General features: G+C 38.9%; 1 protein-coding gene across 4 annotated transcripts in view; it reads right to left on the bottom strand.

Annotated features, from left to right (window-relative positions):
• The window catches only part of RELN (reelin), a 577,995-nt gene that overhangs the window by 126,090 nt on the left and 435,291 nt on the right, over nucleotides 1-16,614 (bottom strand). For all 4 annotated transcript variants that reach the window (XM_043965756.1, XM_043965757.1, XM_043965754.1 and 1 more), the window contains exons 29-31: nucleotides 6,797-6,954; nucleotides 4,765-4,972; nucleotides 2,470-2,546 (exon numbers count right to left, since the gene is read on the bottom strand). In XM_043965756.1, the coding sequence (XP_043821691.1) occupies nucleotides 2,470-2,546; nucleotides 4,765-4,972; nucleotides 6,797-6,954 (443 nt within the window). The remainder of the gene's footprint in view (nucleotides 1-2,469; nucleotides 2,547-4,764; nucleotides 4,973-6,796; nucleotides 6,955-16,614) is intronic.

Genomic DNA, 16,614 nt, shown 5'->3' with positions numbered 1-16,614 from the left:
TGTTTAGTGGCACTGTGAAGGTTAGAATGTATGGAGAAGAAGTTGGAGGCACAGAGACCAATTGGAAAGCTGTTCTAGCAGTCCAAGCATATCTAAAATCATCGGGCTCATCAAATGAGAATAAAAAGGGATGGGAGAGATGCTATCAAGTAAGATTTTAGAGATCAGACTGGATATGAAGGATGGAAGGAATTTATAGGATCTGGATGAAAGGAGAAGAAAAGAAACCTCAAAGAAGATGCTATAGTTTCCCCTTCTGGTGACTGGCATAATAATGGTGTTGTTAGTAAAGTCAGTCAATCAATAAGCATTTATTATGCTCCTATGAGTACTGTTCTAAGCCCTGAGAATACAAAGAAAGACCGAAGAGTCAGTTCCTGCTCTTAAGGGACTCAGAGTGCAATGTAAGAGACAACATGCAAACAGCTATGTATAAAAAAATTATATAAGACAAATAGGAGCTAATCAATGGAGGGAAGACACTAGAGTTATACAATTTTAGCTGGACCTTGAAGGAATTCAGGGATGGCAGGAGGGAGGAGGGAGATGGAGTGTCTTGTACAAGGAACATGTGTCCAGTGTCAGTGGATTGCAGAGTACATGGTGGGGAAGAAGGCTGAAGAAGATTGGAAAGAAATTTGAGGGGCAGGTTGGGAAGGATTTTCAATGCCCCAAAGAGGATTTTATATATGATTCTGGAGGTGATAGGGAGCCACTGGAATTTATTGAATGGGGGTGGTCTGTATGAAATGATCAAATTTGAGGTTTAGGAAAACTAATTTGACAGTCGAGTAGAGGGTAGACTGCAGTGAGGAAAGACAAAGTAAGCAGACTCATGGGCAAGCTACTGCAATTCGCAATAAAAAGGCAATAGCGGCTTAGGCATTTGAGAAGTCAGGAAAAGACCAAAGCTTGGGGGAACTGATGATTAACTTGGCCTTAGACAAAGATTACCCAATGGGCCTTTCTCTACTGCTGTGTTTACTGATTGGTTAGCTTTCTCTGTTGGAACTATCAAAGTTGGTTAGATTACTATATACCAGGACTGTTTGTTTGTTGCTATTCTCTCCCACTCCCTCCTTTACCCTTTCCAAGTTATCAATAGTACACTAATTTTGAATTCTTTTACATTTTTATATTATTTTTGTCTAACCCAACAAGTCTATCACCTTTATGAAAGCCTTTCTAGCTATTCCAGAACATAATGACCTTGTCCTAATCCGAAGTTTTCTTAAACCCATGGCAAAGAGTTTACAGTTTAGCATTTTCTTGTTTTTCTAAGTTTATGTTAATTTTGTATCTCTAATTACATTGTAATTTTCTTTCTTTCTTTCTTTCTTTTTTTTTTTTGCAGGGCAATGAGGGTTAGGTGACTTGCCTAGAGTCACACAGCTAGGAAGTGTCAAGTGTCTGAGCTAGATTTGAACTCAGGTCCTCCTGAATCCAGGGCCAGTGCTCTATCCACTACACACCACCTAGCTGCCCCCTGGTATATTAAATCTTAAATTAACTTGTCTAGATATCCACACTTTTTATTCTAATAGCTCGCAGAACTTGGATCAGCTGATGGAAAGGTAAAAGAAAGAACTGTATAAAAATTGTTCCAGAGGAGTTGATTTTATTATATGATTAAAGCTGTGGTCAAATGCAGAGGGGGAATGAGCACAAACATTTTTTTCTCTCTCCTGGCAGTTTGCAATTTGATATAACCATCAGAATTCTCCTGTTTTGAAAACTTCCAAAACCACTTAAGAGACTTGGGTTGTGATGGAGGTAGGTCTTGGAAACTCAAAATAACTGAAGGACACCTAGATGAATATCAGGTAATTTCCAAGGCTCTCTAAGGGACTGGTAGGGAACAAGTTCAATTCAAACTTCTTGTAATCTGTTTACAATCCAATGACCATTTAAAGGAGGCAAAAGGTGTCATGTAGGAAGGGAGGGTCATGGGGCAAGAAAGGAATAAGAATTGTTCTACTCACTTGCAAGGATTTTCCAGAGATTTCTACTGGTAGTATTAGGTTTTTTTTTTTTTTAAATAGGCTAGAAGTGTGTTCTGGTTTGAATTCAGTTCTATACTACCTGAAATATCATGCCTATAGTTTTAAAATCATTGCTGCTTCCTTTCTCCCTAAGATAAATTTTTTTTAGTTTAAGTCATTCTTCAAACAATAGCTTAATTGACTTCTGTGGTATTTCAAGCTTGTTCGTATCAGGGGTAAGTAGTTTAAGTAAGTATTCTTATAATTGTATTTCTGACAAGTGGGAAATGCCCAATGATGATTATGAGATGTGTACAACAGCATATGGTTAAACAGGCAGTTATTTGTAGAATATTCACAGTATTTAGAGCTAATTGAACAGAAACAATAATCAAATAAAAATAGAAGATCCAAACTACCAATATCTAATCTTAATTTTATTTTTTAAAAAAGTATTCATCAATTTACTAGTATTGAAAAAAATTACCTTCATTTCTAGCTCTTGGTTTGCTGCAGGTGGCACCAGGAGTTTTGCTTCCAATCTGTATATAAAATTGAACAAGTCTGGGAAAAACAAACAAAGTTTACTCAAGACCAGGTGGGACTAGAATTTACTGTCTTTTATATTTCTACCTTTCAATACTTTCTTTAAGTTTTAAATATTTTTAAAACCCAAGTGCTCATGAGCACTAGAAAATGCCTGGACTGTAACAAGTCCAATTCTGTAGCCTTTTAGCATATTTCAAACTGCTGTTATGTTATATCCTTAAGTAAAATGAACCTAAATGAAAAACAAGTAAAGACAGTTTTGAGTTTATCAATAATAGTTCTTTAAATAGACTATCTTCTTGGTTTACTTAACTTTGCAGGCTCAAATAAAAATTTGTAAAATCCACAGTTAATGAGGTCTGAGGAAACAAGATGTTATTTTTTCTAGTTCTGATACTGGAAAGTTGAATGTTACACCTGCTTTAGTCCAGATTACTTTCTTTCTTTGTTTTTTTTTCTTTTTCCCGGGGGTGGGGCCATTAGGGTTAAGTGACTTGCCCAGGGTCACACAGCTAGTGTAAAGTGTCTGAGACAGGATTTGAACTCAGTTCCTCCTGAATCCAGGGCTGGTGCTCTATCCACTGTGCCACCTAGCTGCCCCTAGATTACTTTTTTTTTTTTTTGAGAGGCAATGGGGGTTAAGCGACTTGTCCAGGGTCACACAGCTAGTAAGTGTCAAGTGTCTGAGGCCAGATTTGAACTCAGGTCCTCCTGAACCCAGGGCCAGTGCTTTATCCACTGCACCACCTAGCTGCCCCTAGATTAGTTTCTATATAACTTGATGTGAGTTTTGGTGACTCAGAGAAATAATACAAGTTGTAAATTGGGACCAATACCCTTGTAACAAAAAGCATGCAGATTTACCTTTCATACCTCAGTGATTTCATGCACCAGTTCTTTATACTTCTCCCCCTCCTTTGACTTCATTTAGAGAAGGGGAGTGATCTTTGAACTGAATAATATGTCATTTAGATTTCTGGAAGGGTGTAAAACTAGAATTATAAACAATACATATATTGTATTGTCTTATTTTTACAACATATATTGTAAACAATATATAGGTATATATTGTAAACAATAGATACAGATATCTTTGGTTTTCTTTTTATTTCTGTATTCTGTTCCTTAATAGAAGACTACCATTTAGCTTTTAGTTAAATTAATAGAAAACTACCATTTAGCTTTTAATTAAATTAACTATTTTGCCAGTAGGTGTCACTGCAGGCATTTTATATCACATGGGGCAGTTTCAAGTAGCTGTTGTTTTTTCCCCCAAGAGATCTCAGAATTAATGGTGTCCAGTTTAGAATCTGATGTTGCCAAGCCCTGTGGCTATTTCATTAAAGTATCATTCATACCACAATATTCAGTTTATTGTAAAAGAAAAGTTAGAAATCTCATCCTCCCCTTTTCTTACAAAGTACATTCATGGGCACCCTGGGAAATAGCTGTTAGTGTTTACTGGGATATATATATATATATATATATATATATATATATATATATATACACACACACACACATATATATATTTGGTGGAATCTTGATAGAACTCTTCCATTTATGAGGTTTTGTTGCCACAATGAGGGAGGCAGAGAAGCTGAGAATAAGATCAGGAAAGCAGTAGTTGGTGCCAATAATCCTAATGAAGGTACCAGCCTCGTGATGTGAGACTATAAAGGCAGACTATAAAAACAGAGATGGTCCAAGTCACTGGATGGGTATTCTCTACACTAGGCTTTGTGCTGTGGCCATAAAGTTAAGTACTTTGGCAAGAGGCAATGCAACAAAGCCAGGTAAAACCTCACTCTGGAACAGCAAGTTTGTCAGGTCTGGTTATCTGGGTGGCTTTCTATGTCTGCCTTTCTTATTCATCTAAGGCCTGGATCTCTCTGGGAATCTGATGAAGCTCATGGCCCCCTTACCAGAAAACTGTTTTTAAATGCATCAAATAAAATAAATGGGCTTACAAAGCAAATTAATTATATTGAAATGTAGTTATCAAAATGTTAAAAAAATAATAAAGCAACAGCTCCCAAACCCATAACACATTCATGGATCCCAGGTTAAGAACCCATGTTCTAAGTTGTGTAGATCCCTGGCCGACATATTATCACGCCTTGAATCAAACAGTTCCCTGGGATCTTGAGAACAGAGTATAGTACAGAATTGGACAGTCTGTTATGTGGCGAATGCTATGTAGGTTGAGGAGCACTATTAATTTTCTATTAACCTGATATTTGTTGTATCCAGAGGAATAGTTCTTGCCTCCCTCTTTCCAGGCCCATTGAAGTAAAGAGATTTCCCATCACTGAGTGTTCCACAGCCTGTTCCCACCTGTCCTCCAGTTATCTTGTACCAGAGAGGGCTGAGTTTCCCCTCAAACCTGTCGAACATCTCGCTGTGATTTGGTACATTAGATACACAGGTTCCATGTGCAGCTTCAAAACAAAAAAGAAAAAAAAGAAATCCATAGGAAATGCTTTGTTGAAGTTGTGAAATGTTAGAGGTAGATTCAGGATATGACAGAAAGGTACTTTTATTTTTGCATAGCATTATCATGGAAATGATATAAAAATACAAATTCATTCTTCTAAATCATCGCCAAGAGTCATCATTATCATGGCTACTGTAATGATTGGAATGATGCCACCTACTGGAGACTTGCTGTGGGAAAGCTCCGCCATGAGGAAAATACCTCAGAGGCATTATGGCTTTTCCTTGGCGTCAGGAAATGACATTTACTCATGGGTGCTGTCTATCAAGGCTACCAGCCAATCAACTTGAGGAGCCTGCTATTTTCTGGGAGGAGACAGGAAGGAGGAGAGGGAGCCTGCGCGGAGAGCTCTCGGGCTTTTGGGTTCCTGACTTGATGGTGGTGGCGGCGGCGGCAGAGGACTTCACAGGAAATTTGAGGAAAGATAGGAATGCCAGGCTGTTGGAATTCTGTTCTCAATCTTTTTCTTTCTATTTTCCAATAAACCCTTAAAAACCTAAACTTGTTTTATCAGTGATTTTAGTCAGTTTCCCCCAAAACTGGGGGAACAGATTAGAATCCACATTTAGAATCTTAAATTACACACTACTATGATCAAGGAGGTTATTTCTACCTCCAGATCTTGTTTTATTGTGAGGAGAGACAGAAGGAACTTAGCTTTCTCAGGTCATGTTGCTATGATATGATTTTTTTTTGTAAATTGGGGAGAAATAGGTTAAATTTGGGGTGTGTATAACAATTAAACACGCTGAGTTGCTGCTCTCCTTAAAGAGAAGATTCATCAGGGTGGCAAATGTAATTGGTTGTGTCAATCACAGCTTTAAAGAAAAAAAATAATCCCCCCAAAACCCCTACCATCCTTGAAAGCACAAGCAAACAGCATCCTCTGTAGAAGCTCTGTCACAACATATGTTTGTTTTTGGTCACATGCCATCTCTAGGCTAGGGGACTAAGAACCAAAGAAATCCTTCTGAAGCCCCTCCAAATATCTTCTACAGCACTCTTTTAAAGTTTATTATTTTTCCCCTATCCTCCTCTGTAATCTCAGCTACTTTCCCCATTTTTCCCCTAAATTAATATCTAAACTTATAGCCACAATACACCCCTCTTATATGTTCTCTTGGAACATCCCCTTTCAGCAGTACTAGCTATATTGATCCTTCAGTTGTAGTTGTCTTGAAAAAATATCTTTTTTCCCCAATGGGATTTGTGTCATCAGGTTTCTCTTTTTTTAAAAAAATTTGTTATTTTGTTTGTTTTTTGTTTTTTTGTTTGTTTGTTTGTTTTGCAGGGCAATGGGGGTTAAGTGACTTGCCCAGGGTCACACAGCTAGTAAGTGTAAAGTGTCTGAGGCCAGATTTGAACTCAGGTCCTCCTGAATCCAGGGCCAGTGCTCTATCCACTGCGCCACCTAGCCACCCCCTTAAATGTAAATTTTTAAATTTTTTTAGCCTTCTCTTCTCTCTGCCCAGAATGACAATATTGATCAGATTCAGAGGATCTTGTTGTTCACCTCATTGCCCTGGTTTCCATGATTCTTTTTTTGTTTAAAGTAATAACCATTTTTATAGTCTGGGGTTCCCATTTTTTCCCCTTTCCCTCCCTCCTCTCCCCCCTCCCTGAGGTGTTACACAATCCATGATTCTTAGTTTTAGAAAAGAATAGTAAAATCTGAACTTGAATTAATAAGGACTGGATTATTATTAAAACACATACCTGTCCCTGGCTCCCTACCCAATAACAACAGCAACCACAAAACTATTCTTACCTGTATAGCCCAGATCACAGAAACAAACCCCTGAAACACAGTCCCCATGGCCACTGCAGTAACTGGGACAAGGTTCAGAGATATAAACTCCATCTAACCCAAATGGGGGAGCATTTTTCTGGGAACTACTCTCCTGGATCCAGCGGAATCTGGTTTTGCTGTTGGAGAAAAAAGACATTTTTTGGCATTATTTATATATTTATAATTTATTTTAATTTACTCTATTAATTCCTATTCCTATTATTATTTTATTTATTCATTCATTTGTCCATCCATTTTTTTTAAGTGAGGCAATTGGGGTTAAGTGACTTGCCCAGGGTCACACAGCTAGTAAGTGTTAAGTGTCTGAGGCCGGATTTGAACTCAGGTACTCCTGAATCCAGGGCCGGTGCTCTATCCACTGCGCCACCTAGCTGCCCCCGTCCATCCACTTTTAAAAATTTGTTTGCCAGCTTGTTTGCTTATAATTTATTTCATTTGTGAACTGGCTAATTGTTACACACACCAAAAATTAGTTCTTAGATAGGTCTGGCAAATTCAAGACAAACTGATATGCTCTGACTACCTCATCATACCACTCTCCTTATACTTCCCAACTCAGTGCAGCCCACTGTATGGAGAAAGATGGTAGGTAGGGGGCAATGAGTGGAAGGGATGGAGGCCGAGAGACAAATACTCTGTCTCACAAATATGGACTGATGGCCATTCAGTTGGGTAATTGAGAGTGGAAAGAGGAAAAGTGAATAGCAATTGGATGTGATATTAGACCATATGGTCACATTAATGTGATCATGACCATATCATATTTAATATGTTTTAATTGTATACACACTCCCTATCCCTATCTACCTACCTCATTCCCTACATCTTTCTCATTCATTCACTAAAAAAATATTTATTAAGGCTCTGCTGAGATACTGTAATGGGCATTTAGGGTACAAAAATATGTAGGAAATGAACTCTGCTCAAGGACTTTACAACAAATTTTTGGGAGGGATTGTAGACAGATAATTATGACATAAGAAAAAAATAAGACAAAGTACAGATCTAGGTAAAGTACTATGAGAAACTTGTAGATGTAAAGTTAATTTTCATTTGTGGGGAATGCTGGGAAGGCTTCAGGGAGGATGTGGCATCTTGACAGAAGAGAAGGACTTAAAAGGATGGAAATGGGAAGAATCTATTCTAGATATTAGACGTGGTGTAAGCAAAGGCACTGAAAAAGAAGAATGAGAGATGAAGGGAAATTCCCCTTGGCTAGAATGTAGAGTAGGTAAATGAGAATAGTATGAATTATACCTGGAATTAAAATCTGAATTAAACCTGAATTAAAACCTGGAAAGACATAGTGGAAGGTAAACTGTGAAGGTAAATTAACTCTGTTAGCAGTTTATACTTTTATTTGGTAGTCAATAGCATGTCACTGAAGGCTGTGTGTGTGTGTGTGTGTGTGTGTGTGTGTGTGTGTGTGTGTAAGTGGAGGAGTGGTCTGAACAAAAGAGTATCAGTTACATGGGAAGTAGAATGAAAGATAATTTGGAGAAGAGAGAGGCTGTAGGAAGGAGACCATTAAGGAGTCTGTTATGATAAGCCAGGCAAGAAGAGATTAAAAAAAAAAAACTAATTGCACTGAGAATGTCAAGTAGAGGATGGATATAAGGAAGATTGTGGAGATGGAATCATTGGTTTTTGGCATTCTTTACAATTGATAAGAGGACTAGGATAAGTGAGAAGAGGAGGGAGGAAAGAAAGGAAAGAGGAGGAGAGGAGAAGAGAAAGAAAGAAAGAAATTATTATTCCAAGGATATGAATGAATGACTAGAAGTATAGAGGCTCTATTTACAGAAATTTGGATTGCAGAGAGAAAGAAGATATTGGAATGAACAGGAAGAATTCACAGGGGGCATGTTGAGTTAGAGGTGTCATTCAGATATCTAACATTATTCAGAAATATAAAAGTATAGCTTTGTGGGGAGGTTGAAGGTGGTGATATAGACTTGGGAGTCATCTGCTTAAAGGTGATAATTGAAGCTTTGGATTCAGTGGGAGAGGGTTCGTGGGAGAAGGTTCAGGGGGATGAGGTTGAGTGGGAAAACAAGATAGAGAAAACTCTGAGGTGAAAAAAGGAGAAGGAGGAGGAAGAGTGCTGATTGAAATTCTATTTGGATGGTTTTGCAATCATGAAGGTCAGAGATTGAATCTGGGGAGGAAAATTTGGGAGGATTCAAGCAGTAAAAGAAGAATGATGGGAAAGACTTGAATTTAAGAAAGAGAAGCAGAAGGATTCATGAAGAAGATGAGCAGAAGGGCTGAAAGAGGAGCAGAAGGGCCAGAGAAGGAGAGAGTAGGAACAAGGTAAAGAGAAATGTGAGTGAGTTTCCCCACCCCTTAGATGTAAGTGATTTAACTGTAGTAATAATCAGTATAATGAGACAAATGGTGATTCAATATGTTTAATATACTCTAGTTTCTTAAGTTATGTAATCTGTTTCTCCCTGTGCATGTTATATTTCAACCTTGTCCTTTCATCACCATAACCAATGTCCCTTGACTCTATTTCAGCTGTTCAATATGGGTTATGGACCAGCATTGTTGGGATGTCCCTTCGTCCATTATAGTTAAACCACAACACTAAAAATAGTATCATCCAAGCTGAAGGAACCAATCGTCATTGAGACTCATGACAATGTTACTTTAGAAAGATAGTATTTATAAAAATTGTTAGGCTGTGCCCCATTTGTTTGGAGCTGGCAAGCTGCCAACCAAGATGGGCACCTCTAAAGTTCATGTTTATGTTTTATTTGACGCTGATTAGGTTTCAGTGTATTCCTTTTCTGTTCCATCTTGCAATATGTTCTAAAGAGTTGGTCCTAAAGGAGCAGGGTATAGTGAATTTGAGCCTTATTAGAGTGGTATAAATACCACCTTCTGGAGGTTATTGGAGTCTTTGGGTCCCAGACCTAAGACCGGCTTTACTGTGAGTTTGGATCCTTCTCTCAATAAACCTAATTTTCTATGGCTTGGAGACTTCACTGTTTCTGTTCTTTGTTAGACTTAGAAATTTTCACGACAGAAAGAAGTTGGTGAAACAAGGAAAAGAAGTTGTGTGGGGATGTGAAAGCACTAACAGGAACTGACAAAATGAGAATAATTTATCAGAGAACCTGGCTACAAGAGATACTAGCAAGAATGACAAAAGATTGAAGATATTGCATCATGTCCTTCAAAAAGCCTTTCCTAATTTCTCCAGATGGTAGTCCCTAACCCTCTCCCACCTGAACTGACTTTTTATTTATAGCAGTGTCTAGCATAATAGTAAATGCTTAATACATTCTCTCTCTCTCTCTTCCTCTCCCTCTGTCCATCTCTCTCTCCCTCCCTATCCCTCCTTTCTTTCCCATTCATTCTCTCTCTCTCCCTCCCTCCTTTTATATTTGATTATTATATATACATGTGTCTTGAAGACAGACATTTAAAATTTTTGTATCCCCATTTCCCAACACACTGCCTCCACAGTGCTTAATTGCATAGAATCACTGCCTCAAGTACAGGCCACTCTTGGTCCTGGAAGAGAAAGTAAAGGGGATTGAGAACTCATCTCCACTCTCTAGGTTATTTGGGAGAATGAATTGTTTTTTAAAGTGAAAACAAAGAAAGGAAGTGAGTTGACAAAATACAGGGTCATCTTGACCCTGTTAGGTTTGTGGGTGCTATGACACAAAGAGAAGGGGAATAAGGATCACTAAACACTGTGTTCAGTAGCAGAGATGGGCCTCTTCCTGAAGAGGAGGGAGAGGGAGCCATAGGAAGCAGCAGCTGCTTGTTTTCCAAGGAATGATGACATTGATCCACAGGGAGAGATCATTTAGGGAAGACTAGAGGAAGAAGAGATAAGTATTGGCGGTGTTCGGTGATTCCCTTATTAGAGGAACTGGGGCAGTTAATTGGCAGCTTGACAACAAAAGTAGAAAAAGACCATATAATCTTCCCTGGGCATGGAACTAGCCCACAGTGCAGAACCTTACAAGCCTTGTCAAATCTGATGACTGCTACCCTTTTTCTAGTGATCTGCCTAATCACCCATAATCATTCTTGATATTATCTTAGATTGCTTAAAAGCAATCCAGAAAGCTTTGCTATGGAAACGATGTCTTAGGTAATAACCTGAAGGCATTAAAGTCACAACTTGTATTTTCCTCATAGTTCGGGCTTCAAAGGTGAAAGGAAGATTTGGGAAGTGGTCAAAAAGATGGTGCTTAAGAAAAGGATTCTGACTTAATATGGAGGAATAAGAGGCTCCTGGACAGGGATAGAGTGCATTCAATTTGGACTGGTGAGAATGTATCTTCCTAGAGCCTTGCAAATGTCATCAAAATGTTTTAAACTGAAAAAAAGAGAGGAAGAAATTCCTTATGTATATCCACCAATCTATATAAACACAGAGAGAAGCTACAACATAGGAAGACAAAATCCAAACAAGAGATTTCCACAAAACTCATGGCTTCAGGTGTCTATATACCAATGAACATAGGATGGCCAGCCAACAGGGCAAACCAGAAATCCCAACATGAAGAGGCAAATTTGACATTAAAGACATCAGTGAAGCTTAGGAGTATAGGATCATAGGTCATCGAGAGGTCATCTAGTCTAACTCCCTCAATTTACAAAAAAGAGAACAGACATAAAGGCAGAGGAACTTGTACAAGTTCAAACAGGTAGGAAGTGGAAGAACTGGGAAGGAAGTTCCATGGTGAGAATATGGCAGAGGAAGGGTATACTTTATTCAAAAGAAGCAGGGATGGGGGCAGCTAGGTGGCACAGTGGATAAAGTACCGGCCCCAGAATCAGGAGGATCTGAGTTCAAATCTGGCCTCAGACACTTGACACTTACTAGCTGTGTGAACTTGGGCAAGTCACTTAACCCTCACTGCTCCACAAAAAGAAAGAAAGAAAGAAAGAAAGAAAGAAAGAAAGAAAGAAAGAAAGAAAGAAAGAAAGAAAGAAAAGAAACAGGGATTATGGTGGGGGGAGGTGGGGCAAAATAGCATTGCATATTATGAAGATATAATTATATGTGGAAATCCAAGAACCCTAATAATGGTTAGTGGGAAAACATGCTATAAAGCATTTGGGTGCAGATAACAAGAAAGCTATTTTCATCAATGAATACAACAGATCACTTTGGACAGAAAGGAGAAATGGATCATGATCCTGGCATGGTATCATTATTTAGTATTGATGGGGAACTTTGATTTTCTAAAACACTTGTTGAATTTCTTTCCCTCTGCCAAAAAGGAATGAATGAATAAAAAAGGAATTTCTCTCTCTCTCTCTCTCTTTTTTTTTTTTTTGCAGGGCAATGAGGGTTAAGTGACTTGCCCAAGGTCACATAGCTAGTAAGTGTCAAGTGTCTGAGGCCAGATTTGAACTCAGGTCCTCCTGAATCCAGGACTGGTGTTTTATCTATTGAGCCACCTAGCTGTCCCAAATTCTTACTATTTTCCAGGAAAATAATTTCTTGATTTGTCCTAATGATTATTTCATACCAATGGAATAAGGGTAAACAACGAAGGGAAGCTTTAGGTCAGTGAATTCGATGTTGATTTCAGGAAAAATTCAGTAATGTATGATTATAAAGACAGGTCTGTGTAATCTGTGCCTAGAAATAGTCTTTGTCTAGAAAAATAAGTAGTCATCACGAAGAATCAGGGAGGCTTTGGTAAGAATAGGTCGTGCCAACATAAACTAATTTTATTTTTTGACAGGATTCCCAGACCAGGGAAATGTTCAAGAAAAGCATTTGCCAAAGTCTCATCCTTTGAGTATTGTTCTTTAGTAAATAAGAGGAGAAAATATGACAGATTAATGAAGGCTGCCACTTACGGCAGGAGATGAGGACTTAGATGTTCAAATAATTTTCATCCTTTCCCATCGCAGGAGTGAAAATAGCAGGAAAAAATGGAGAAATTATGTATGTAAATATAGCCACACGATTATGTTTCTGATTCTTAAAGAGTTTTAGCCACTTAACAATCAGTGAAGTGCAAATCTTTTTTTATTGTTATTCTAAATCATCTAGTCTTGGCAAATAGGCTGAATTTAAAAACACCTGTTGTTTACTAGCTTCAAAAATTTCAAGGGATTCAGATTGACTTTTGAAAAGCCTGTCCTGCTGCCTATAAATGCTTCAGACAGATACCATGTAAGTTCCTGTTTAGGCACCTAGATGGGAAAAGGTATATACATTTTCTCTCCAGTGGAGAAAATTTTAGAAAGTGAACAGGTATCACTTTAGAACATTGTTGCTGTTGAGTCATTTCAATGATGTTCTAGTATCTGTCACCCTATTTGGAGTTTTCTTGGCAAAGATACTGGAGTGGTTTGCTATTTCTTTCTCCAACTCATTTTACAGATGCGGAAACTGAGGCAAACAGGGCTAAGTGATTTGCTCAAGGTCACACAGCTTCTAAGTGTCTGAGGCCCTCCTGACTCTAGGCCCAGTGCTCTATCCAGTGTGCTGCTTAGCTGCCCTTTAAAACATTAACGTAGCCCAAAAGAAAAATATAATTCATTCTGAGACCTTTGTCTTCAGGAAGCAAAGTATATTAAGAGAGATGCCTGTTGGATTTAAAAGTCCTAGGAAGTTTTGGTTAAGAGGTAATAATAATGATTATATTGAAAAAGTGAGTGTTTCATGGGACCATAGTTGTAGAGCTATGGGGAAGCTTATAGGTCAATCTAGCTCAGCCTTCTCATTTTATAGAGGAGAATATTGAAGTCAAGAGAAGCTAAATAACTTGCGCAAAATCAAACAGAAAATAAGTTACAGAGTCTGAACTGGACTTGAATTCTGTGACTTTGACTTCAGTGTTCTTTTTATTATAGCATTCATGTAGTAGTCTGTGTGGTGTGTTGATCTGGGATATTTAGCCACAGGGTAGCTAGGTGGCTCCATGCCAGGAGTCAGGAAGACTCAAGTTAAAATTCAGCCTCAGACACTTACTAGTTGTGTGACCCTGGGCAAGTCACTTAACCCTGTTTGCCTCAGTTTCCTCACCTGTAAAATGAGCTGGAGAGGGAAATGACAAACCAATCCAATATCTTTGCCAAGAAAAACCCCAAATGGGGTCATAAAGTCAATCAGACACAACTGAAAAATAGCTAGACAGCACCCACCACAAATCTCTCTTATGCCCTGCTATTGACTCATTGTCTACATAAGAGACTCTTAATCATTTTTATTTCATGGACTATTCTGGCAGTCTGGTAGGACTTTTGATAACTGTATTTCAATTACATTGAAATTTGAATTTTTTCAATATTTTATAACTAGTAAAACTTAAATGCAGTTATATATATATATATACACACACACATATACACATGTACATGTCTGACTGTCTACCTACCTACTTACCTACCTATCATCCATCCATCATCTCTTTCTTTCTTTGTTTCTCTTTCTTCCTTTTCTTTTTTTTTCTTTCTTTCTTTCTTTTTTTAGTGAGGCAATTGGGGTTAAGTGACTTGCCCAGGGTCACACAGCTAGTAAGTGTTAAGTGTCTGAGGCCGGATTTGAACTCAGGTACTCCTGACTCCAGGGCTGGTGCTCTATCCACTGCGCCACCTAGCAGCCCCCTTTCTTTTCTTTCTTTTTCTCTCTCTCTCTCTCTCTCTCTCTCTCTCTCTCTCTCTCTCTCTCTCATCATTCATCATCATCTACCTATTTACCTACCTTACCTATCACAAGTTCACAGACTCCTGGTGTAGATGGATTTCTCAGTAAAAATGCTCTTTCTCTGCTGTAGGAAGTCATATTGAAAGGGTCACTCCTTTTTTTCCTCTTGCTTCCAATCCTCAAGTCAAGTCAAATATAGCACTCAGGTAAAACACCTCATAAAATATTTCTTCTCAAGGGATGCTTCTCCTTCAGTTGCCTTCTCCTAACCCTATTCCCCTTCAAGATATAGCCTCATTCCCAGGCAAATGCCTTGATGCAGAGAAGAAAAGCTGATTTTCTCCAGCTTCTGTTCACTTTCATGCCCACATTTGTTGTTCTATGCACAGGTGCGGGAGTGAATGCCCTGAAAAATACCGAGCCAATGTGTGGAGCAGTATTCACGTGTGCCCAGGAGCACACCATTATGTCTTTGTGTTCTGTGGAGGGGTCCTGCACAGGCTTTGTGTGGTATTGGAGCTCTTTTGTGTATATCTCAGTTGGTGGAGAAGCGATCTGCCAGCACATATTTGTGACAGCCCACTTCTTCCCTTGGCAGAATGCAGAATCAGGAACATTTAGACAAATAGTCTCCACCTTTGTGAAAATGAGCTTAGCATTATTTCTGCGAAAACCAATGTTGTAGTAGCCATTGTAAGCACACTACACTGCCTTGTGGCAAAATAATTCCAAATGCTTAACACCCAAAACTCTCAGTTTTCTAACAGCCCATCTGGAGGAATCTGGGTTCTTCTGCATATGCCACAGACAGTACAAAAATAGGCCATCTACCCAGGCTGAAATGCAAATATGTTTAGAGTTTTTTTGTAGCCAATTCTTTGTAAAAAAAAAAACCCAAACAACACAAATCAAAACAACAAAAAAGCACTATCAAACAGCTTGGACAGCGTTAAAAATAACCCAAAGAAATGGGATTCCAACAGGAAAAGATGATCTTCCGATGGTCCAACTCCCCCCCAAAATGATATTGCCATATTAGAAATCTCATAGTACTAGCCCAATCTGTGATGAACTTCTGTTATTTCCAATAGGCAGCTTTTCTGATCAAGTTACTCCAAGCAACATTGAAAAGACTCTGTTGTTTCCCATTCAACTGTTACTAGTTGGCTTTGGGAAAGTGAAAGGAGCTAGCTCCAGATCTGTGGTCCTTGGCTGAAGCTTTGTTGCTTCACGTGGCTTTTACTGGCTAGCTGCAGAGTACTTCCAGCACACTGATCTCACAGTTAAAAAAAGACAAGCATATGATGTGTTCTTAACTGTGGCATGCCACTGCGACCCAGTGTAGTAAAAGGGTGGGAACCTTCCAGAAAGGAACAGGGAAAGTAAGGCAGAAAGCATAAGTAAGAGCCACATCGCCCATGACAAAGCAGAAAATTTTGTTAGAAGAGTCCAAGATTTTTCTTTGGGGCTAGATTAAAATGAACCTGCACATTGTGGGGGTGGGGTGGGGAGGGGTGGCAGCTAGGCAGTGAGCTGGATGGAGCCGTGGGCCTGGAGTGAGGAAGACCTGAGTTCAAATCAGACCTCAGACACTCACTCACCCTGGGCAAGTCTGAACAATATAAAGTCTGAATGAATGAACAACAACAATAAAAACCCACTTCAATAGTGGCAGGCATCCTGACCCTACCCTATAGCTGTTCTCTATTACCCTTCCTGGACTCAGTTGGATAATACTATTCCTCATCAGTTAGGCTATGATGAGACCTAATTAGATTGGAGCTTCTTCAGGGCAGGGACTACCTTTTGCCTCTTTGCATTCCCAGCAATTAGCACAGTATCTGTCAAATAGTAAGCACTTAGAGATATTTATTGACTAACTGAATACATTTGCTCCAGTGCTTGATTCTTCTGGCTTTTCTAATGCAACAGAGGGCATCCCTTGGCCATTATCCCTATCTGCTGAAAGTTCCACACACAGAGATATCTTTTGTCATATCTTGGGCAAGTGGGAAAAGAGCTTTAGAGTGCATCTATACGCTGCTCCTAAAGCCTTCCAGGAAATGTGGCTTGAGGTACAGTGAGGGCACAGGTGAGCTGAGGGAGGGGGGGAAAAGTAAAGCACCCAAGTCCCTGGCCA

Source organism: Dromiciops gliroides, chromosome 5, assembly GCF_019393635.1.
Source record: "Dromiciops gliroides isolate mDroGli1 chromosome 5, mDroGli1.pri, whole genome shotgun sequence".
NCBI classification, from domain to species: Eukaryota; Metazoa; Chordata; class Mammalia; order Microbiotheria; family Microbiotheriidae; genus Dromiciops; species Dromiciops gliroides.
The sequence above is the reverse complement of the archived record's forward strand: the minus strand, read 5'-3'. Positions and strand labels throughout refer to the sequence as shown.